The sequence below is a fragment of the Corvus moneduloides genome, chromosome 6 (assembly GCF_009650955.1).
Source record: "Corvus moneduloides isolate bCorMon1 chromosome 6, bCorMon1.pri, whole genome shotgun sequence".
NCBI classification, from domain to species: domain Eukaryota; kingdom Metazoa; phylum Chordata; class Aves; order Passeriformes; family Corvidae; genus Corvus; species Corvus moneduloides.
Window position 1 is genome coordinate 27,698,641 of NC_045481.1, and position 24,275 is coordinate 27,722,915.

At 39.8% G+C, this 24,275-nt stretch overlaps 1 protein-coding gene across 2 annotated transcripts; it reads right to left on the reverse strand.

Annotated features, from left to right (window-relative positions):
• Positions 1–1,101: 1,101 nt before the first annotated feature.
• COCH (cochlin) lies at positions 1,102–23,688 on the reverse strand. 2 transcript variants are annotated; one of them, XM_032112695.1, is made up of 11 exons: positions 23,199–23,688; positions 23,075–23,119; positions 17,286–17,442; positions 10,771–10,904; positions 9,543–9,605; positions 8,658–8,702; positions 8,423–8,570; positions 7,377–7,480; positions 5,764–5,990; positions 3,620–4,136; positions 1,102–2,949 (listed from the first exon to the last, which is right to left on the reverse strand). In XM_032112695.1, the coding sequence occupies exons 1-11, from the start codon at positions 23,671–23,673 to the stop codon at positions 2,774–2,776; spliced, it is 2,091 nt and encodes a 696-aa protein (XP_031968586.1). In that variant the 5' UTR covers positions 23,674–23,688; the 3' UTR covers positions 1,102–2,773. The 2 variants fall into 2 exon arrangements, with proteins under 2 accessions (XP_031968586.1, XP_031968585.1); XM_032112694.1 differs by having other exon boundaries at positions 9,543–9,608.
• Positions 23,689–24,275: the final 587 nt, after the last annotated feature.

Sequence of the window (24,275 nt, forward strand, 5' to 3'; positions counted from 1 at the left end):
CTGAATGGGAGTTACAGCTAAGTACCTAAATCCCTAACCTCAGAGTTTTCTACTCTTTTCTAAATGAAGAAATCTTTTTTTTTTTTTTTTTTTTTGTGTGTGTTGATGTGATATGTCATCAGGACTGGGATTGCAAATCTGAGGCCCCCCTGAGTCTGAGTACTGTTCAGGGAAATGGGACATTGAAAATCACAAAGTGGTTTCAGTTGGAAGGGACCTTTTAAAAAATCACGTAGTCCACCCCCTTTACAATGGTTTTCATCACTCCCACAAGAGAACAGAATTGATCCCCTGCAGACCATATTTTTGACTGACCGCCCTAAATCTGCACCAGTGTTTCCCACTGTAGTTTGCACAACCGATGGTAGCTGCAGCTCTCTTCACGTTCTTTGTATTGCTTGGTCCAGCAGCGTAAGAATCCTTGTCTGTGGCTTTACTTACCGTGTTAAACAAACCAGAGCTTCACACCATGTCTGCTACCCTTCACCATGCTGTTCCTCCTCCAAATATCCCTTCTACTTACAGCACAGTCCACATCCTTTCCACCCTGCCTCTCTGTCTCACCAGGTCTCAATCCTTCTATCCTTATCCCACCGATGTTTTTCCCAGATTGAAACTGTGCTCACAAATGCTTGCTGGCACATAAACATTGTGTCTTTAAATAAGTGTTTTCTGTACTCCCTGAGTGTAATAGGAATGTATGAAGGGTGGCAGGTAACATGGCATCACCATTCCTGTGAAATGGAAATATGTGGACACTTAGCTCTGCAACTTTCAGTGTCCTGGGGATGCAAGCCTGCTTTTTGTCTGATGAATGAATGAATTTGATGAATGAATGACATGAGTTAAAGCTGCCTATTTCTTTGCAATACTAAAAACAAAGTAGGAGCCAAAATCTGATTCTATCAGCCAGCACACAATTTATACTCAGAAGATTTAACTAGCATCATACCTAATATGAACAATGACTAAAACTTTGATATTCACTCATTCAAATTAAAGTATTTGTAAAAATAATACCCTTATTATTTGTGGATGATTTGGGATTTAAGATAATACAGTTAGGAAGCATCACATACAACTTACTCAAGCTATACTACATGAGGTTCATCATAAAAATACTATATTATGAGCTATTAAAACATATAGCAGCAGTCCCAGTTTTCTTGCAATATGTATTTCTATAAAAAGTTTACAAACTAAATTTTTGCACAAATTTGATACAGCATATGAATTTATACAGCAAAAGCTTAATACTCTTATCTATAGATAAAACACAAAATTAAGAATAACAATTACTAGAAAAATACAAGGCATCTTTGCCATTTATGTTTAGAGTAATATATAGCCAGTTATAAGTTATTAAAAAGTGCACAGCAAAAGCCCAGTGAATACAATCCCTTCTGTGCCACTGCATAACTACTAGAAATTTTACAATCAATAGTGTGGGAGAGGAAAAAAGGGAAACCCCAGATTGATACGGAAAATGCCATTTTGTTTTCTACTATTCATTTTACTTGAAAACCCCCTTTATTTTCTAAAGAATATTTGGAGTATGTTATTCACACCAGGACTCTGGAATAACTTGGTGAATATCATGTCATTTTAACCACGTGTGTGCATATAAATATATCAACATTACTAGGTATGTAAATCAAATAAAAGCCTTTTTCAAGAAAATGATTGTTTCATCTTCAGAAAACCTCACACATCTATAAAGATGTTTTTACTACCATTATGAAGTTGTTATTCTGTGAACTACTAAATCCCACTTAATGTGTCTGCCTAGTCTCTTCTTTTCTAACCATGTAATCTGATATAGATCAGTTAGGCTTCAAGGTTTGAGATACCTCTGGACTTGAATTTGAATGTTTCAGTTCCCAGTGTGTGGTCTAATTTAATCTCTTGGCCCAAGATTCCTGTCTCCAACTGTCTGGCCAATAACAACTTTGTCAAATCAAGACAGTACAAGGCAGCAGACAGGAAATATCCGGTTGTCAGTTATATTTGGAATATCACTGTTGACTTCAGTAGTGCAGAAAGCAGTAGTAGTAGCTAATATGTTAGGATCCATATCCTCAAAGAACTACTGTGCCTTAAATACATTTCAAAGTCTGTGCCAAAAGAACCAACCAAATAGATCCACAGAAATCTGTGGGTAGAAGTTAAATGACTTTTGATGTAAATTTTGCCAACCAGATGGCAATATCCTTCACAATAGCAAAACACCAACTAGTAAAAATAGACTCTTTCAGCTACAATCTGTCATAACTTTTCTTAAGCTGCCTGGCAATAGTGGATGTTGCACAACAGGAGCGCTGAAAGTACTTCATGTTAGCAGCAGAACTCTTTGAAAAGATACAGAATTGTAAACTACAGAAAGCTTATAGAACATAGTACCTTGTATTTGAAGTTATATTATTTTTAACTCATAAGAAGGTATCTAGCAAGTGGCAGAAAAAATGTCAGAGCTGTATTATTTCCTCTGAGTATCTGCTATTCTTAAGTGCACAATATGCAAAGCTTTTAACTTTGGGATGCTCTATGCTTGTTGAAAATATTAACTGTTGGCCAAATTCTGCACTTCAGTACCAAGTACAACCTCTAACAAGCTCAAAAGAATCTTTGATTACAGAAACAAAAAGTAGCCCTTCTTCTTTCTCTGTATTATGATAGCATATATAAGAATAAAACATCTGTACTTTAGAGGGACCATTTCAATTTCATGATTTTTAGTTTCAAATAGTAATAGTGAACAGCAGATTTTTTTGCTTTATTGTTTAGAGTCCAAAAAATCTTTACAGATGCCTCTAATTATATCAGGAACCATCTGCTCCAATCCTGTGAACTCCCTGGTGAAGAAAGTATGAGATTCTCTTGGTTCAGAAGCCATGTCTTTCAGATCATCCAGAGGTGCCCAGGCAACACCAACAGAGAAGACTGTTATTCCTACAAAAAGGAAATAAAAAAGAGACCATTTTGCCTGGATACAAGAAAACCATCCATTTTGACATTAATGGATTAATGGTGATTTGAAAAGCATGTTTCAACACCCACAGTCAGTCAAAGATAATTAGATTTTGCCACTAAATACCAGCAATTAGATTTGTCTCAGGAAAAATCCTGAAGGAAATATGAGGTATCATAAGAGCTAATGTCTGAATTGTTCTTGTAGTGACACAGAGGATGGTAGCAGTTACAATGTCAGTCTTAAAACACAAGTAACACTGTGTAAAATGATTTTGAAAGTAAGTTTGGTTCCTTTGTGTATACGTAGTGCCTTATATACTTATACTTCAAGCATTATCAGCCCAATGGGCTTTTTGGCCAGAACTGCTTATTCCCTTCCTAGATGATGATGGAGCATACTTTACTGTTTAGGGAAATGAGACTGTGTTGGTTCATCCTTAAGCTGCTATAAGTGAGTCTAGTCATACCTGGCTCTGTAATACTGGTTGCTGGGGTTTTTTCATCCTAATGGGAAACAGTTCCTAGGGGCTTACATTTTTCTGAATTCAAAGCAAGTATGATACTTTGCAGACTTTAAAATCTTAACGTTTGCAGTGCAGCAGAAATAGGACGGATCGACTTCCACTGCTTTTCAAAATATGTAATTTACCTGCTTTTTGTGCAGCTGCAGCAGGTCCTCTAACATCATCATAAGATTGACCATCAGTCAGAACAATGAGGAAATTCTTGTTAGGTCCATCTTTCACTGGCCCAAACACATTCCTGGTTGTGAAAGAAATGGCATCGCCAGTAGCAGTGCCGCCGCTCATGTAGCGGATGTTGCGGATGGCCGAGAGGACCTTTTCTTTAGTGACGTGGTCTGTGAAGCTGAACTCGGTTCTCTGGTCGTAGGTGAACTGCACGGCTGCCACCTTGGAGCCGATGTCAGAGATCTCGAAAGCCTTTGCCACGTTGCTCACAAATTCAAGTATGAGGCGGAAGTTGCTCTCTCCAACGCTGCTGGAACCGTCTATCAGGAAACCAATGTTGACGGAGTTGTAGCAAGTCTTGCTACACAACATCTGCTCGTGTGAACACAGTTTTTGGACAAGAGGTTTTACATATTTGGTAGTACCAAACCAGGTGGGCATTTGGTAAGAGAAGAAACCATTGTTTCGACAGACAGCCTGTTTGAAAACAAAAACAAATGGGTGCATCTTGTCAGAGCAGTTGAATGGATAATACTCAGACACCTATGATTTTTCTTCCAAAGGCAGGTTAGAAATGAAGCCTCATGGTGGGAGCTCAGGGTACTTGTCTTTAAAGAAATTGAAACATCTGCACTTGAAGTCAGTGAAAGCTGTAATATAGCTTATTTTATCCAGTAATAAAGCCAAACCTGCTCCCCAGGCTCTGAAAGTTTTCAAATAATTTAGCTTTATTCACAAGAAGTGCAACAACTGAAAATTGCAATTGTGTTTTGTGTACGTGAACTGTCATGAACTAAATAGCCAAAGTTCTGTATTTTTGCCTATACACTGAAAATTAGCCTCTGTGTTTTCCCTTTGAACTTGATAAGACCTTTGTTTTTTTAATCTATAATATGTCATAAACACAGACAGATTTGGGTAGAAATATAAGTAAAATTTCTTTTCCCCTAGCTTCCATCAGATACACGTAAAGTACAAGGCAACTGAGAAAGGGGTTAAATTTAAAATCAGCTCTCCAAGATGTGATAAGTAATCTGGCTAACATCAAAATGCAGAAGGGGAGGACAGGCCTCAACCACTTAAGGTCATGTTTTTCTGTGCCTCTACAGGGACAGACAGTGATAGTACAAGGGGGAAGAGTTTTAAAGTAAAAGAGGAGAGATCTAGATTAGATATTAGGAGAAAATCCTTTACTGTGAGGATTGTGAGGCACTGAAACAGTTTACTCAGAGTAGTTGTGGATGCCCCATCCCCAAGAGCATTCAAGGTCAAGCCTGAGCTACCTGGTCTATTGGGCAGCATCCCTGCCCAGATGATATTTAAGATCCTTTCCAACCCCAACCACTCTATGGTGCTTCTGGAAGTGCGTAAGGATCAGCAGCTAGGTATCTTATCCCTAGAAGGAGCAGAGCTTCATTCTGTTCCTGCCATTTCTGCTGAATTTAGACATCTACAACCTCCCTGTGGAAAATGAGTGGTTTTCTCACTGCAGAGTAAGTAAAGACTCAGCAAAGCTCATGTGAGGGTAGGTGATCAGTGTTTGAATTCCTGCTCTAAAGGAACAAGATCCAAAACTGCATGCAAGATCAAAGTCTTGTACACAAACTTGCTAGGATATGTTTTTCCATATTTTCTGTCCTCTTTGTAGTGAAAGTAAGTAAATAATTATCCACAGAGCAGGTAAGAAATAAGCTCCGCCCTGTCTGCCCTTTGGGGAGAGAAAATACATTGTATCAGCATTTCATTGCTTTGGCACATTCAACCATACCAGAGATAGGGGAATTTCCTGCACTGAGTCTTCATGCAATTACAAATTCCAGGAGCTACAACTTGGCCAAGCTTCTGAACTGGAAGGACAATGGTACCTTTGTGTGGCCCCTTTAGCAGGGAAAAATCTCCAGTGTTTCTTTAACCTTCCTTCTGCTAGTCTTTTAAATCACTTATGAGCAGGGATAATTTAATCAGCTGGTTTGAGAGAATATTTTTATATCTCTACATCTATATGAGTTATTGTATATACATATATTAGTTCATTAGAATTTTACTGTAAATTCTCCAGAATGATATTCATGACTGAAAACCAAATAATGACATTCTTTCTTACTTTGTCAACAAAACCAATGTCTTGTACCATTCCCAGCTCCTCTGTTGTGGGTTTTGCTACAGACACAATGAACACGTTGACTCCAAATTCTCTGGCTACTATGCCGGCTTCTTCTAGATCATCTGAGGGCCAGCCATCCAGAAACACTACAATGATCTTGGGAATTCCTTTCCGTGCTCCATTTTCCACAGAGAAGAATTTCTGAGCTGTGTGCTTCAAAGCTTTCCCTTGTTTTGAACAGAAAAAGAATATGAAGAAATAATGCATACAATGATGGTACATGCTGGGATCAGTCTCCCATCTGAACTTGTGCAGGATTTATGTTATGACTACAGGACTAAGCCAGTGTAGCATTGAATTGGTGCCCCAGGAAATTTGATAATAATGAAGCTTGGGCAACCTCTAAGTTAAAAACCAACCACCCCAAACAACACCCCTCCCCACCAAAAAAACCCCACAGATAAAGCTGAGGTAGAATTCCCTGGTAATTTTATTTTTGTTCATGGGTCTAGTATTCTACTAGGAAGCAGATATATTAGTACCTACCAAATGGATTGAAAGGAAGAAAGCTCAGGAGCTACCTAAATTTAGCTTGTGAAATGCAACATCACTAGATGCTTGGTTTGGCTGGTTTTGTCTATGATAATTAATTTTCTTCAGAGTAGCTAGTATGGGACTGTGTTTTGGATTTGTGTGGAAAAATGCATTGATAATAGAGGGAAGCTTTTGTTACTGCTGAGCAGCTCTTGCACAGTGCCAAGGTCTTTTCTGCTTCTTGTGTCACCCTGCCAGTGAGAAGACTGGGGGTGCACAGAGGGACACAGCCAGGACAGCTGACCCCAACTGACCACAGGCATATTCCACACCATAGGGTGTCATGGTCAGCATATAAAGCTGTGGGAAGAAGAATGAGGGTGAGGGGACACTTGGAGTGATGGCATGAACTGTTATGTGAGCTGGAGCCCTGCTTTCCTGGGGGTGGCTGAACACCTACCTACCCATGGGACGTGGTGAATAAATTCCTTGTTTTGTTTGCTTGTCTGAGAAGCTTCTGCTTTCCCTAATAAATTGTCTTTATCTCAATCTACAAATTTTCTCATTCTCCTTTTCCCAATTCTCCCCCCATCCCACTAGGGGAAAGTGAGCCAGCAGCTGTATGGGGCTTGGTTGCTGGCTGGGGCTAAACCATGACAGGTAAATATCTTTTCACAAGCACTTACTACTTACTCCTCATCTAACGCTTTGATTAGCCACACAACAAGAAAGAAACACTAATCCTTTTATGAATTTGTCTCAAGATACCATTCTATTACTAGTGAAAAGTCAATTACTGTTGAAATACAGGAAGCATTTATACAAGGATAAATACTTGTACTCTAACAAAATGTGTAATAAGCACCCCTACCTTCTAGAAATTAAATCTGAGATGTGGCAATGTTCTTGTGGAAAAACACTGAACCTGGTTAAGGTAAGTGTGACATCTAAAACACTTTCTTACCTATGTAAATTATAAGAACTTCAACATTTACGCACCACCCCCCACCCCCCCCCCCCCCCCATATTAAAAAATACATAAAGAAGTAATTTTAATTTAAGGGGGAGTATGAACTCACCTGTATTAGAATTGCCTCCTCTGAACCCTAACTCCTTTATGGCAAACAAAACTTCTTTTGCAGCAGTAAAGTTTTTCAGATAGAATTCAATTTTTGGATGTTCACTGTGGAAAAATGAAACAAAGTAATAAGGTTCACTTTTCACATTGGCATTAGCAAGCTAAAACACACTTGGAATAATTTTGCTCTTGATAATACATATTCTTCTCTGGATTTTAATATTAAAATAGAAGTTTGCTCCTCACTTAGTAAGTCTCACAATCCTTAGCAAGAGGAATTATCTATCTGAATGGGTAAATTAAAGACAGCCTGACTCTCATGTTTATCAAACAGCTGAAAACATTAGGTTGAAAATACATAAAGGAAAAAAAATGAACATGACAAATGTTAAACTAAATGTATCTGTGTAGTTAAAGATTGGCAGGTTTTGTACTATTTGTATGAGAAATACCTTCCTTATTAAAAATTCCTGCAAAATGCAGTTTGAGCTTTTGATTTGAGAAGTTCAAGGTATGTTAGCTACTGACTAAGAAATTAAAGACTTCAAGTATGCTGTGTCCAGATTTCACTTTTAATTTACAGTAGAAAGCAAAAAGAAGTGACCAGTTCCAATTTGAAAAATATCACCTGTAATATTTTATCAGTTGGTAAGAGGAGGTTTTTGTTTTGTACATGTACATAGCCATTAGGGACTATTCTCTCTCTACAATTTTTAGAAACTGGCATCTCTCCCTCACAGAGTGTTTCCTGCTGTTCTACTAAGATGAGATGCAAAGCTGTCGGCAGCAGAGGGGCTGTGAAAAGTCCAGCTGCTCTCTATCTAAATATCAAATATCAGAGACAAAAGATGTTCACATTTGCTGTGTCCTCTCACATGCACGTCTCAGTATAGCACAGAGCAAACAGTGCTACAGCTGAAGGGTTTGCTTTCCCTTGCTATTCATCAGCCATAATTGAATGATATTGTTCTGCAAAATGAAAAGTGATATATTAATTGATTTCTCTTATCAATTACTCCATTGTATTTTGTGTAGATCTGTCCTTACCTGGCCTGTACAACTCCAACATGAGGCCCTTCTGTTCCAATTCCCAGCATTACAGCTACTTTTCCAACAAAGTTTTTCTGCAAGTTAAACCTACGTTGGCCGATGTTGTAGCTTCCATCAATGAGAAATGCAATATCAGCTTTACAGTCTGTGAACATTCAAAATAATTAGACTTATTAACACCAAATAAATGTTAGGATTCTGCTTTGCATAAGTTAAATCTGAGTGTTCTTACCTTTGTTTCCAGCCTTTTTATCAAGAGTCTTCTTAGGTCTTTTACCTTCAGTGAAGAAAACAGCATGGATCACTTAAGAACAAGACAATGAATGGCTCAAGACAAGAAAAAGCTCTGACTCCAAAAATTACAGTGCAATCTATCTGCAGTAGGAACTGTCAATCAGTTTAATAATTAAACTTTTGCTACTACTGCTTTGCTCCTTGGAGAATGGTCTTTTTTCAAACAGAACAGCTTAACCTTACTTTCTACACCTGTCTGACTGATTACTGAGTCGTACAAAGCCAGGTGGATTTCTGTACCTCACCTTCCCTACTGTTTCTCAGTTAGCAACACTGCTGTACAAGGCAATTTTAATAGTTTGGAAGCAAACCATGACTTAAACTGTAAACCAAGTGGTCTGTTCAGGAACAACATCCAAGTCCAGTATTTATAGAGCACTAACCTTCATAAAAAGGGTCTAATGCAGCATTTCCTGTGGTGAAATTCACATAACAACTAAATTTCTGCTATTCATGTCCTGACAGCACCCAGCTATTCAGTAGTTCCATAAGAAGGAATGCATAAACTCTGTCTTCTCCATCACTTAAAAAGAATTAATATCTCATGAGCTCATGAACCCTTACCTTCCTTTGTCTTATCTATATTACTTTCCCAAAATCATTCAAGTTTATTTTAATTTGCATGAACATTAGTGAGATCAGAATCAATCTCCAAGATCACACATGATTCCTCTTTTTTTCTGGTGAAAGTTACACTCCAAAACCAGCTACTGCATATGTTTTCTTCTTCAAAAATAAATGAATCATATGGAACATGTTCTTTTAGCCAGGGACTCACACACTGCAGCGCATCATAGCTTCCCTTGCTGCGGAGATCGCGTACCTGTAGAAGGACGTGCTGTTGACACCGATCGTCCAACAGATTCAAGTGCTGTGTTCTTGGTGCCTGCTAAAATAAGAATACTTGCACTGGATTTTAGAGTATTTAGATGAAGTTACAAGTGCTAAAAGAATTACTGTATTTCCAATAACCTTTCTTTGTCACCTGCCATTAGCTACTCTGGGAGTAGGATACGAGCCTAGACAAACCTTTGGTGCAATCCAATATTGCAGTCCTTGTTTTACAGGTAATTAATTTCTACATTTGAAACAACAGCAGCTGATGAGTAATTACACCATATTTATCTGATGAGAGGTTTTGAGCTGCAGATAAAGTGAGGGCTTGATCTGGAGAACTGGATTTCACCTTCATGCTCACCAAAAGCACCTGTAATTCCAAGTTCTTAGCTAGCAACTTGCAATGGGCACTACACAAGGAACACCAGTATCTTAGAGATAGTAGGCTAACTTTTAGCTGTGTAAACAGTAAGAACACATCAGAAAGTTCACAAACTTTCTATACCAGCAAACACACACGCTTCAATATTTTTGAAGCTGCAACAACATATACAACCAATATGCTTCTGCATATGATTTCATGAGGGCGGTTTAACCTCACCCAAGTGGCAAGGCATGCCAACTGGTTGCAATTAGGCAACTAATAATTAACAATTACCTCAATGATGGGGACAAAAACTTCTGGACAAAACCACCACATTGCATCTTAGCTTAATGACCACATCAGACAAGTTGACGCTATTGCTATTTTTGGAGGGTCAGTGTTCTCTCTGCATGGAATGCAGCACAAGGTATTTGAAGGGCCTGACAAAGTGCTGTTGCCTGCACAAATGCAGGTAGAGGGAGAGAAGGGATAAAACTAAGTGGCTGGAAGTGGCAGGAGGACTGGACTGAAATGGCAGGATCAAAGCATTGACTTCAATCAGCTTAAACTGTCATGGAACTGTCAACTGCCTGCTATCATGTCATTATATTCTAAATAACTGATCCATTTTTATGTATCAGCTTCTGTTACAGACTAGCTACTCTAGCTAGAATAGTTTTTCTTTAGATAATTGAGGAAAAATGAAATTAAAATAATGAATTAGAAGTGAAAACTTCTGTTGCTACACATCAGATAACAATTACTTTATACATATAGAAGCACTGAGGAAGTGTCCTACAGTTCTGTCAGTGCTTGAAATACAGTTTGCAAAACTGTGTGATCTACCTACCAGTCACTGAGAAAGATGAAGCCCATCTAGAGAGCACCTGAGACTGGATCCCATTGGCATTTACAGCAGGGTAGTTTTCCTGTCCTGGAAGAGTCTGTACCCTTACAGCTCCTCCTGCATTGGTAATCACTCCTCTAAGATTCAAAAAGAGTTGGTATAAATCAGATATTTTAGCCACAAGAAAATGCAATACAGGTATACCATCACTAGAATTTTTGTCATCAGCCTTCTCAAAAAGATGCAATATAGGCAGGCAGCTGTGTTCAGGCTAGAACAATCTGTAAGCTGCTGAAAAGACTTTAGAAGAAATTATTCCACAGAGCATCACACAGATTTATTTTAAAAAAAAAAAAAAAAGTCAGAAAAGCCTAAAATGCTGGCAGTGTTTAGGCTAATGCAGAACAGTGATGCTTCAGGCTGTATGCAATTCCTAAGTGACAATAAGAAGTATCAGAACTGTCAGATCTCTCTTTATGTGTTACTGAAGGAACAGTTATTATTTTTAGAGACCAAAAGTCAAAGTTGGACTTCTCTAAGAGGGAGCAAAATCTTGATGCTTTGTAGTACATAGACGAGTACAGTTCTGTGGGAGACAAGCAATCATTTCAAGACTATTTAAACACAGCAATGTGTGCCTTTGTGTTTACTTTTTGATTCTGTTTAGCTTCCTGTGTGAAAAGATGTCCTGGCCTAATCTGATTTAAAACATTGTGGAAGTAGAATAATCAAGATCACAGTACAGAAAACTTTGCATATGTTTCTGATAATATGAGATCTGGATATCTGTGGCAAAGGCAACTTCCACATAAAATTCTATGTGGATTGCTGTTAAAAGACATTCATTCTTCATGGATGTAATTTGCATTTCTAAAGTGAACTGTGATTATATACGTTTAATTCTTGCAGCTTGGAAAATCATGGTAACAGTTTCAAAATATACGGATATATTCTCATATAGGAATACTTTATGGAGTATATAAACAAAGGAGTTTTAGTAAGGTTACCCTGAATGACTTTAAAATCAGATTATAAAGTTGGCAAATACAAACAGCACTTTATAGTTCTTTAAAAAAACAGTGAGAGAAAAATCTGACCTGAGCCATTAACTGGTTAGTTTTAAATGACAGGAAAATCCAGTAAGTCAAAATTATCTTTGAGAAAAATGACACATAAATGCACTTAGAATATTTTAGTCTACTTAGAATATAAATTTCTTCTCCAGTACCTGGTTGTCTCAGGCATTCAAGCCTTCACTAATGTCTCAGTCTTAATGGATAAGGAAATGTGTCAAATAGAATGTGTTTAATTGGAACAATTTCTATTTTAAGTTTGTACTTGTAATTTTAGTGAAGCTACTTTGGGCTACATCAGCAAACCTGATCCATGCCCAAGTTAGCTCCTAAGAAGAGCTCAGTATCTTTTCCCACTTTCTTGGTTGTGGACTCACAACTTTGAGGGCTGGCTGATTTGAGCTCAAGAAAACATTCAGATTAAAAGCTCAGCCTAAGAAGTAAGCCTGGAAAAAATTATTTCAGCTTATTTTAGGCACACTGTGATCAGTGTTGTCTATATTAGTTCCATTTTGTCTATTGGTCTTGACATTTTAATTGCAACAATAATAATTAATTAAATTTAATTAATAATTTTAGAGGAAAAGTAATCATCTACCTAGTCTCCACTGAATTTGGAAGCTTTACAGCAAAGCTGGAGTAGACTTATTTACTCTTTATCTATTTGTTGAAAACATTTGATTCTGTATTTGAACACCGCTATCCATACAACAGCTCTGCTATTTTTAGTGCAAGTGGGGGCTGATATTAGATGTGAATGTAACATGACCTGCAGCCTCGTGGAAGTTATTCCTTCTTTCTTGCCCTTTTGTTCTGTAGGTGAGTTAACAGTTCAAGGCCATCTTTTACAATCTCATCAGTTTTACCTGGGATATTTCCTCACGCAAGTCTACTCAGAGTGCATGCTTATAGATGCTGATGTGGAACAAACCATACATTGCCAGTTTACCTTTGTTTTCTGAACCAGATTGGCAAATTCCTTTCTGCAATCATTTATGATTTACTTTTAAAGCAAGATTCATCCTGTGTGGGTCTGCAATGGTTTTTAAAGAGTGAAGAAGTGCCTGTGCATTCCTCAGAATGACTTATGTCACTGCAATCTGCTCTGATTTTCGCTGCTGTGCTTTGCTCCTGTGTGACTGACTTGCATGCCAGGGCTGTTTTGATTAAACTGGAACTCAGCAGATTTTCCAGGAACAGCTTTCATCTCCCTACTTATTATGCTAGATGCTGCTGCCAGTGCTCCTTGACAAGGACTTTATGCAAAAGCTGTCAGTCCATTCTCTTGTCTAGCTTGTTAATAACAACCTGAAATTTATATCTAAATTGTATTTTTCTCTCAAAAAGGGACACAAACAGAAAAGCAGATACACGAGGCAGTAATCCAGTACCTCACTGCACAACAGCTCATGAAAGAAAGTATACCAGCCAAGGGTAGCAGAAAGGTCTTATAAAATACAGGAATTTCAGCTAAAATATACTTAAAAGACTGAACTGAATTGAGATAAATCACAAGATTAAACGGAAACTTTTTAAGATCCCCGTGCACTTCCTCAGTGTGCAAGAACAGTTTATTTGCACTCTTGGAGAAAGGTACAGGGTGTTGCTGAATTTTGAACTAATTTTTCAAGGAGTCTACACATCAAAACTGATGCCTAGACCACAAAGTAAGTCTTCTGGCCATGGGAGATGAGCCTTACAGATGTAACTGCAGTCAGTTTACACTCGGGGACTTTAGACAAGAAAGCTGAATTACCTGAATTCCCATCTTTCCTTCCTACTATCACCATCTGCAAACCCTGTCCAAATAGTCAGCCTTTCTCCATCACTCTAAGAAGTATCCTCCTCATCTCCAAACTGGACTTCTGCTGCTGCCTGATTGCCATCAATCACCGATATGGAGCTGCTCAGGATTTCATGCCAGTATCCTCTGGACCCCTAACCTGTGTTCTTCCTTTCTTTCTGTCTTCTCTGCACCCCTACTGCTTTTGGCAGGAAAGAAGTTCAGCAGCAGAAGGAGGCACGATACCAAAATTTCCCAGGGATCTACAGCTCAGAAATCCTCAGAAAATTCCTCAGAAATCCCTTTGGCCAGACAACGTTTTTGTCAATATCCTTCTAGTAAACATTAGGGCAGCTCAGGTGCCTTTTGTGTTTATGGGCACTTTGTGGCCAGCTTGGTAATACCATGATATGCTTTTGTTAGACTTGAGTTCTGGGACCCCAATGCTTAATGAGGAATGGTTTCACCCTGTGACGAGTGAGGAAGGTTATGAAAAAATCTGCATGCCTATTTAACATCTAAATACTACCACATTGGGCTAGGTCTCCATTTAGTGGAATTGGCACTAGAACAGAACTGCACAAGCTGAGAACCTAGTCCTTCATTTTACCTTCTGATTATTAATCCAATCAATCACTTAGTGGTAGATTTAACTCAGTTCTTCATGCCTACATAGTGTCAGCCTGGTAGGAGGTTCTCCATTCTTCCCTCAACAAATAAATATTTTATTCTTCTGCCCAGAAAAAGCATGATATTAAATAAATATTTTGTTTCCTAAGAGTAATTACACATAAAATGAAAGAAAAAGCCAAATATAACAAGCTAAAACAGGCAGAAAGCTTATTCATCTGTAGTACACAGAATTATTTGTAGCTGAATTCTGCTAAATTATTTTCATGTATTACATAGTATTTTCCTGCACTACTGCCTCACAGTAATGGAACTACTCATAGGACTAAGTATTATTTGATTTATAAAAAATTAAGGAATCCAGCCTCCATATAGACCCAGCACGCAGACTGAAGTGTATGTGGAAGGGGGGAAAACCCATGCTCACACAACCATTTTCAGTTTAAAAAAAACTAAACAAGCCCTGCTCCCATGACTGATGTTTCCTGAAATTCTGGATAGGTGTCTGACTGTGCTTTCTGTGAGATAACAGCAACAGCCATGGCAGGTGACACAGGGCCAGTACCCAACAGTGCCAAAGGTACACACAGAGTTATCTGCACTCACCAGGCAGTGAAATGGAGGGTACACCTAGTTTGAAACTAGTGGTTAGTGTGGTTATTTGGAAGAAATGTACAAAATTTTCAAAGCACAAATCTACTTATGTCACAATAATGGCAAACTCCAATCACCTGCTGGGAATATCTTCTTGAAGTTTCTTTCACGCCAATATGGAGTTTAGACATTGCAACACAGAGCAAGAAGGAGCAAGTATTTGCTATGTTTTTGTTGGATTTTGCAGCCTGACCTGCAAGTATATGAGAACTAGACAGCTATTGCCCCTCCTCCATACATCAATCCTTTTTTGCCAACACTAGTTATGGCTGTTAACAGTTGCAGCAAAGCCACCAAAATGATCTCATGTAGCAAATTCTGTTTGAATATGAGAGGCCAACAGTGCTAATAGCCCCCAGTTTAAAGGCAGTCTTCAAAAAAGCAGTTCTCCTAAACAGATAATTTTTCACCTTTAGTCTACTTTTCAAATACCTTACTACAGTCTACCATACTCAGAAGACTTGAACAAGATTAACTTACATCCATTCTGGAAGACACAGATTAGAAAGGTGAGTATATTTTAATCCCTTTGTTGCTAACAGAGCCCTCATTATTCTCACAATGTCTGTGGAGAGGGATTGTTAAATGCAGGTTTTACAAAAAGGGCTGCATATTTCACAAGTAGTACAATTTATATTACTCTTACAATGGAAAAGTATGGATTTTTCTATAGTCTCACGCTTCTGGGCTGGAGAACAATAGTACAAGTAGTTTATAAGGTACAGACTTCACTGAAGAGCTAAGTGATATATAAGAAAATAGAGCTTGTGCTTTACCATCTAGGGGAAGACTATGCAAATAATGGAAAGAAATATGCATCTGCCACTTCTTGCACCTCTTTCTTTTGTAGAAGTATTTCCCAGCTGTGACAGAACTAAACCCCAGCAGCTTTCATGGTGGGACTTTCCTAACAGTCAGTCACAGACAGCCCTGGCACGGGAGGTTCAAGAACTCTGCCTAGTTGAACTGGTTAGGAACTTCTGTGTCTTTTCAAAATGTTCAAGTTTTTAATCTCTTTAGAAAAAGGTCTTGACAGCAAAAGCTTTTTCCTCTTTAAAGATATCTTTGGCAAGAAATGGAATGTTAAAATAAATGCAATGTTAAAATACATGGCTACATCACTAAATAGAAACATTGCCTCAGGAAAAAAAAATGACAATGGAAAGAAATCTCAGTATTCCTCAGACCAAAAAAGAAAAAACAATAAAAAAAGCAAATTCAAAGCATGAAATACCTGCACTTGATCTAGGCATTCTTTCAGAAACTTTTTTTATATACCTTAACTAGGAAGAGTGAAGAACCAGAGTGTAGGTTTTTTTTAAACACTTGTGAAGACACTTAAAACACACTAAATGGAGACTAAGTGGAGACTTTAATTCTTTTTACAGAAGCATCAGAAGGAAGTCTGTCGAACAATAAAATACACATGGACACATGTAAATATGAGACGAAATCTTCAGCTTTAAAAACAAATAGAAACAGACCCCATAATACCTCCCAAGCTCCTTCTAATTCCTCCGGCAGTACCTTAGCCCTGAGATTCTTTTACAGCATTTGAGAAATTCCACAGTTTCTACTCAAAACTCCTCCTTAAGTCAATTTTTTTTTTTAAAAAGTTCATTTTAGTTTACTGAGGAGTTTAACAAATTGTGGAAGTCTTGTTAAAATTTATAGAATTTTAGTTGACACTTTAAATAAGATTGTAGCCAGTAATGACAGCCCCCTAAATATTATTTAAAATGCTTACTTAGCATGGTCTTTTATGGCATTTAAAGTGTCAAGCAATGAATACTAACTCAAGAAAGTTTTATTTTCCTCACTTATCTTCTAGCCATTTATATTTCTGTAAAATTTTAATTTTATAGCTGTGGGTATTTTAACATAAAAAATACTCTGATAGCTGCAGCATCACATCAATATATTCTGAAAGCTTTCTTCTGTTGCTTGATGTTAAAAAAAAATGGAAACCACTCCTCCATTTCTTTTAAACAGTTTGCTTGACTCAGGCTTATAAGAAAGTCAGAAAGAGAATCTGCTTCTATTCTTCAATTAGTTGCTATTTATACTGTACCCTTCCATATCCACTAGTGACACAAGTGATTTTACAGTGAAAGTTCATCTGTGGACAATGCTGGGCCATTTCAGAGAAAGTTAAAGTGGTTTTCAGGAACACTTAAACACAACTCAGATAACTTGTGAGCTGCACAGAGCTGCATTCTTTTTTCCTTGTTTTCTCCCAATGACATTCCTATTGAGTTAATAGGATACAAAGTCCAGACAGATTTTTACTACAATGGCATCAAAAGGCTAAGATTTGTAAGTGTGGCAAAGACTATATAAACTTGCTTAGCACATGGATTAACAATCATCTGACTTACCTGTGTATGGCAGCTCCACAGACACTTGAAAGAGAGGCATAAACTCCATCCCCAAAGACATAAAATTGCCACAGAGGACAGTTTGCTGGGCAAAGGACATCTTCTGTCCCCTTTCTAAGGTCAAGTCCTCTTGTAAAGCATGTGATAGCAGTAGAAGCTAAAGAGAAAAGAAGAACTTTTGACCTGAAAATCTTAAGGGTTTGTTATTTTTTTTTTTTTTTTTTTAAGTCTATACAGTTTCTAAGTTTAAAGCAATATCTGAATTTGAAATTAGGTACAATGACTACAAAGATGTCTTTGGAGCTTACAAATGTACAGTTATGACAAGGAAACACATACTTCAAAATTACTTATGGGGAAAAAGTTGCAGAAAAAGGTGAAAAGGTAAAAAAACCCCCCAAAACATGAACACACAACATTAAAATAATATCCAAGGAACATTACACAAGGAAAAGCAATTCACATCTGTAAGTTTACTGCAGAGGCAGAAGGGAAAGGGGAGGACCTTTGAGGGCTGATGGACCACAGATGCAGGTGGCACTTTCCAAGGAAGAAATTAAATCACTCTGACATCCCCACAGTAATCTCCAGCCATAAGATATCTATGAGTCACTTGGGAAATTTTGAAACTTCTCTCCAGTGGCATTCATGAAGCAGGTTGGCAGCAGCATTTCCCTTAGCCTCTGCAATAAATCCTACTGAGCCCAGTGTAATTAAAAAAAAAAAAAAAAAAAAAAAAAAAAAAGGGGAATACCCATCTCCTTGCTCCAGTAACACAGTAACATCTCAAACATTGGTATCAATTCATTACAGTGAAGTTTACATCACTATCATTGTGCAGAGGACTGTCAGATTCACACAGTGGTACAAAAGTTATTTATTCAACTGAGGCACATGCATTTTTTACATAGAATTCTGCCTTTTTTCAAAAGTTGCTCCTCAAGTTATCATCATTAAGCTTTCATTGTGCTTGCCTGTGTGCAACGAAGGTATGCAGACTCAGATTAACATCAATACACAATTTTGCTTGGCAAACTGATGTTTTTTCTTTTGAAAACACAGAGGTCTTTATCTTGCATGGTAACCACCATCCTTCTGCTACATGAGATAGGACAATCAGCTGGTCTGTTGCACAGCAAATTAGAGATTTCGCTGAGATCATTATCAATTCAGCAGCCTAAATCCAACCCATGCCTGGCTCTTTATTCTGAATTTCTGAAGGCACATCTTACCCTTACACCTAGAAGGTGCAAGAACTTTTTCTAAATGCACTTAGAACACTACCTTTGCACAGTATTAAGATGAAAGCTGGCAGAGGCTAGCCAAGGTATCAGTGCACACATCACAGCATTATATGCCAAGGACTGTATGTTTCAGGGAGCAGTGAGTGATCTGTCTCTCTCCTGCTTTTCCGCCCACTCTTTTAATTCTTACCCTGGGGTGTTTCCTGACTCCAACATATGCTGCTTATAAATGAAAGCACTGGGAGCATATGCTGTTCTTCATCAGGGGATGGAAAAGATGATACCTCCAGCTAATCTCACTGCCTTTAGAGCTGGAAAGCAGAACAGTTGCAGACAGAGATGCAGAGGAAAGCATGTCTGTTCGTTCTGACTGCATAAATTGAACACGCACATTCATCAACTATGCATGTAGTTTTAATTACATACAACAGTCATTAATGCTATGCCAATACTGTTAAATTACCTAATCACATCTTCCTGAAAAATCTTCGTTGCTATTTGTTAGCACAAATATGGGACTTGCATATGCTAAGTCTATCTATATAGTCCTGAGTAAGAACAAAAGAAAGCAGTAAGCATTTCTTTATTTTTCCCTTTTCAAGATAATAGAAGTTATCTACCTAGCAAGACACTGTAAAGTGATTTAATCTAATTCTCAAGTATTCTGAGAAATAAAGAAGTTTCTTTTAGGACTTAGTCTTACCTACTCACATCCTCTCCATGCTTAGTCTTATTTAATTGCCTTAAAAACAAAAGAGAAATCAAGCAGAATTACCAATGCTTATACCTAGAAGCTCCCTATTTTCATTGTCAAAAGTGTTTTATTATTGGTGTGCTAAAAGAAGTCGATTTGCTTTGCTGTTTGAGTCCCCTAATCTTTTCATGGAAGTTCTACAAGTGTGTTTGCTAATTACTGGACCCTGATCAAGTAGTATCCAACAAATGACACCTAGCAAGACCATCAAAATCAAACAGCAGCTGGAAGACTGGAAATCCTTGGAGGAGTCACTGCAATAAGCACCACTGGTAATCCCTGCTCTCACAGCACTGCTTGTTCCTCTCACCCTGCAACATTTTTCAAGCCTCTAAGACTGCAAGACACCACAGGAAGTTTTAATTCCTGTCATTTCTAATGTAATGTACTTGACTGAATTCCTTGGCCGGCTGCGCATACAAAGACAGTAATTAGACATGTCTAGTTAACAAACCCTGTATCGCTTGGAGATCTGTATTTCCCCCATCACCAAGTACCTACTAATTACCATCATGTGGCAGGCTTTTGCATAGCACAGAAGATGGGGGGAAAAATAATCTGTGTTTTCCCTGGCAATGAAAACACAGAAATCCATTGTAGCCCAGCTGCAAGATTTTTCTGTACTGGCAGCCTAAAGACTGTCATGATCCTTTCCTACACGAGAGGCAGGCTTCCAAGTGAAGTGTGCACATTGCTGTTGTGTGAACTGAAGAGCTGACATGCTGAAGCTAGGGGATTTAGCAGTTTATACCTCAGCTGGATCAGCACTGAGGTAGAAACACACACTTTGAAGTAAATGATGCTGTTAATTAAAAGCAACAATTTCATTTTAGTTTTCTATGTAGGTAGACACAGTTTTCTCTAAGCCATAACTCTAAAATAGAGACTAACATCAGAAATATTTGGTGAAGTATCAAAACGAAAGCCAGTTTTTTTGCTGACTACCAAAATTAAGGCTTACAATATCAGCTCTGCAGTGTTTTTTGTTCTTCCCTATTTGTTAACGCATCATTGGCCATCCAACCCATAAAACTTCAACCATTTCATTGCAAACATGAAAATGTATTAATGAGGTCTGAATACTAGAATATATACAATTGTTCTTTGACAGCTTACATTCTCATCATTCTCACAAATTTTACATATGATGTTACTATTGAAATTGAAGAAGTGCTTGTTTTTGTTAGTCTATCCATGATACTTCAACATGGCAAAAAGTGCCGAAGAGCTATATCTATGTATAAAGTAACTGGGATAAAACCCGTATGTTTTAATCACTGTAATTGAAGAATGCAAGAACAGTAGCACTGGAGGCATTTCTTTCAATACTTATGTGATGCAATATTCTAAATCCAAGTATTTTTGGAAGAAATAAATATAAGCTTACAATTTACAGGGAAGGATTCAGTTCTAGACTCCTACCCATTCTGGACTCTGTCGAAGGCATGAGTTTTGTTACATTAAATCAGGCCTTTAGAACCACAATAAAATGACTATCATCCTGTCCTGTCAAGACACACACACCCTTCAAGCTTCACAGAAACACACTACATCAGAGTATCCTACAAAACAAAGTACAAAGAAAAGAAACTGTAATTCTTCCTCATTTAAGCCATATTTAAAGGGTAGGGATGAATGTCTTCCATCATTGTTGACCTAAAAAAAAAAAAGAAAAGCAAAGACTCACTTCTCTCTTAAAACAACCATGTTTTCAATCATTCCATCAATTTCCATCTTTTTGGTACCTCTTCCCATGTACTCTGATCTTGCTGTGAACAGTTGCCTCTTATATCAATCTATAAAAGTTCACACTTAATTTTTAGCAGAAGCCACTGCTTTAAGTTATTCTAGGGAAATAAAATCCGTATGCAAAATCTGATATTTTCTAATCTTGAAGTTTCCATATGTTGCTTTGGGAAAACAGTTTGTTTATACAAAGGAAAAAAAATCCTATGTACATCATGGCAAAAAAAAAAAATAGGGGTTCCTATTTTGTTTTAAAGAATTTAAAAATTTTTTTTTAAATTAATTTTTTTAAAGAAAGGTAACTTTATGGGTTGTAACATAGAGAAGTATATCCCTATTATGCTTCCTATTAGTATTTATTTTTTTTTCAAAATAGAAACATTTTAGGTCCTTTTTTATCTTGAGGCTTCAAACAAGCCTGCTTTTTCTATCTCATGCAAGGAGCATCCCAAAAAAGACATACTAGTAAACCTACACTTATTCATATTTTGGAAAACATGTTCACAGATTGCATACTAATTCATGTAAATCTTTAGTACATATCCCAATCTGGACAAGGGCAACGGGATTTAAAGAAATCTGGTCAGGGCTATGTCGTTCATTTCAGTCTGAGACCTGCCCTTTTCTCATCAACTTAAGGCCACTTGCCATCACATGGCAGCGTTCACCCGCCTGCACACCCTCGTGTCTGGCAACCAGAACTGTTGAGCTTGGCAGCACTTGTGTCCATTCCAGTGGGAGTATAAAGAAAGTTTTAAGATCCTCTGAGATCTTCCCAAACATTACGAGCCTAAATACAGTAGATTTTTGAGGAAACTAATGTTCTTTGATTACTTTTCAACAACAGAACTTAGGCGTTTTTATAAATGCTCCTGCAAGTTTCTAGTTCAATAACCAAATGCTGCTGAATTTAGGTTCAGACTAAAGGTAAGAGGCAATATCTTACAGAAACTGTTCACATTAATGCTATTTGAGCTGGTTCCAGATACCTTCAGGTTACAGCGGCTTCTCCAGCCCTGAAGGAAGTATCCCAGAAAACTTTTCATTTGTTTCCTGCCAGACTGCCATCACTTCATCTATAATGCACCTGTAAAATAAAAAAGGGAAAAGAACTGACGTTAGAGTAGCTTTTCTATTTCTGTGCATTTTTTCCTTTTTTAACCATAGCACTCCTGTCACAGATAGCTTTTATCAGTTTTGCACAAAAGAATTTTCCAAATCTTTGATTCAACACAAAGTGAGCAGCAAATTCTGCTTCCTAATAACTGTGAAATCGTTAACAACCATTCAGAAAAGCTTGGGGTCACTCACCTTCTGCAGGCCAGGCCTGCATCTGGAAGCATGTTCTTCTAGAGGCTCCTATCCTCCCTTGGAGAAAGGTTCCACTGAAAGGGGCAGACAAACGGCTTGCGTCCTCCTGTAACAATATTTCTCCAACTCCTTCCCATGGATTTATTCTGGTTCCAGGAGAGCCTGCTCTCCAGCAGCAAGGATGCAGTCCAACAGGCAGCCCCTGCCATACGCTGCTAGGTATCCTAAGTGTGTTCTTTTAGTTTCCAGGTCAAAACAATGGCAGGGCAGGTTTAAAATGTTTTTAATGGTCTAAAATATGCCAGAGATCCTCAAATTGCCAAGCACTGTACGAGTGAGTGCCTTTATAACACACAAACACAACCCCACTCACTGCTGCTGCCACCGGCACACCCCTCGATGGGGGCACTTGTTACCACGGCGCTGCTTCAGCCTGCGCCAGGAAGGAGTTTTCACCCCCGGCTGGAAGCGTTCCCAGACATCCTCCGTGCCCCTCTGCAGCTTCCCACCGGCCGGCTTCGCGCAACCCTCCCCGGCGGGGCTCGGCGGGCGCTCCCCGCGCATCCCGGCGACAGGCAGCCGCAGCCGGGCGCGCCGGGAAGGGCCGAGCCGGTATCCGCGGCCAAGCGCCCCCCGGGCGCCGCCACCTCCCGGCGGGGGGGGACAGGCCGGGCAGAGACGCTCCGAGGGGGAAACCGCTACGGGGTGCGACGGGGGGACAGCGGCCAACTCACCCGAGCCGTCGCTGCCGCGCACCGGGCCGGAGAGCAGGAAGGCACCTGCGAACAGAGAGGGAGCGGGTCGGGGCGCTGCTCCGCGCCCGCCCCGCCGGCCCCCGCCGCTCCCCGCGGTACCCACCGAGGAGCAGGGCCGAGAGCCACATGGCGGCGGGGCGCGGCCGCACCGCGGGGCAGCGCAGAGCTGAGCGCAGGAGAGCGGCGGAGAGCGGCGTGCCGGCCGGGTCACTGCACCGTCCCTGCGCGCTGCCCGCACCTCCGCCGAGCGGTACGGCCGCCGGCAGCCGCCGCTCCCGCTTTAAACCTCCGGCGGGCGCATGAGCACTGGGGCGGGCGGGAGCGAAGGAGGGCGCGGGCACGGGGCTGGGCAGCCCCGCCGCTGGCCCGGCAGGTGCTGCCGTCCCTCCCCCGCCGCGCCCCCCGCCGGCTTCTTCCGCCGGCACCGGCGGCCCAACTCTTCCCTGAGCATTCGGGTGCAGCAGTTCTCCTCCCTGCCCGCTAACTCGCCCGTTCCGGACGGGCAGTGGAGGTGCGAGGACGTTCCCGTACCCGGCGAAGCACCTTTGCGGTTTGCCTTCCCGGCCCTGCCCGCGCATCCCTCGATATCCCCCCCCGCCACGGTTCATGTCAGGTGTCTTTACTCCAGATACCTTGGGAAATGCGAGCGAGGTGTTAGCTACTTCCCCGCAACATCTACCCCTTCCTCTAAGCTGAGCGGAGGGACAAAGCTGTCATGAGCGCTGCGAGGCGCCGCGAGGGGCTGCCAAGCTCCCCCCGCCCGCCCCGGGCCCGCCGGCCGCAGCCGCCGCCGTGCGGGAGCCTTACCTGGTCCCGCTGGGCGCTGCAGCGGGGAGAAGCGGGGGATTTAAGCCTAACTGAATCATTCGAAGAGATGGAAATACCCGAACCGACGTTTCGGGTATCGTTTCTGTCTGGTCTAAAATGTTAGCGCAAATAATACAGGTGCCTACCTTTCATTTAAGTAAAACTTTGCTTAAATTAAATTAAAGAAAAAAATGCAGCAAAACCAAAACGACCACCCCCCTAAAAACCAACCAACCAAACGAAAACCAAACCCAATTAACCAAACCAAACCCTCCACTTCACAGCCTAATCCGTTTCCGCAACTCAATGCACACACGCACGTGTGCTGTGAAGGACCGGCTGGCGCTGATGTGCACTGGACAGGTCATTTGGG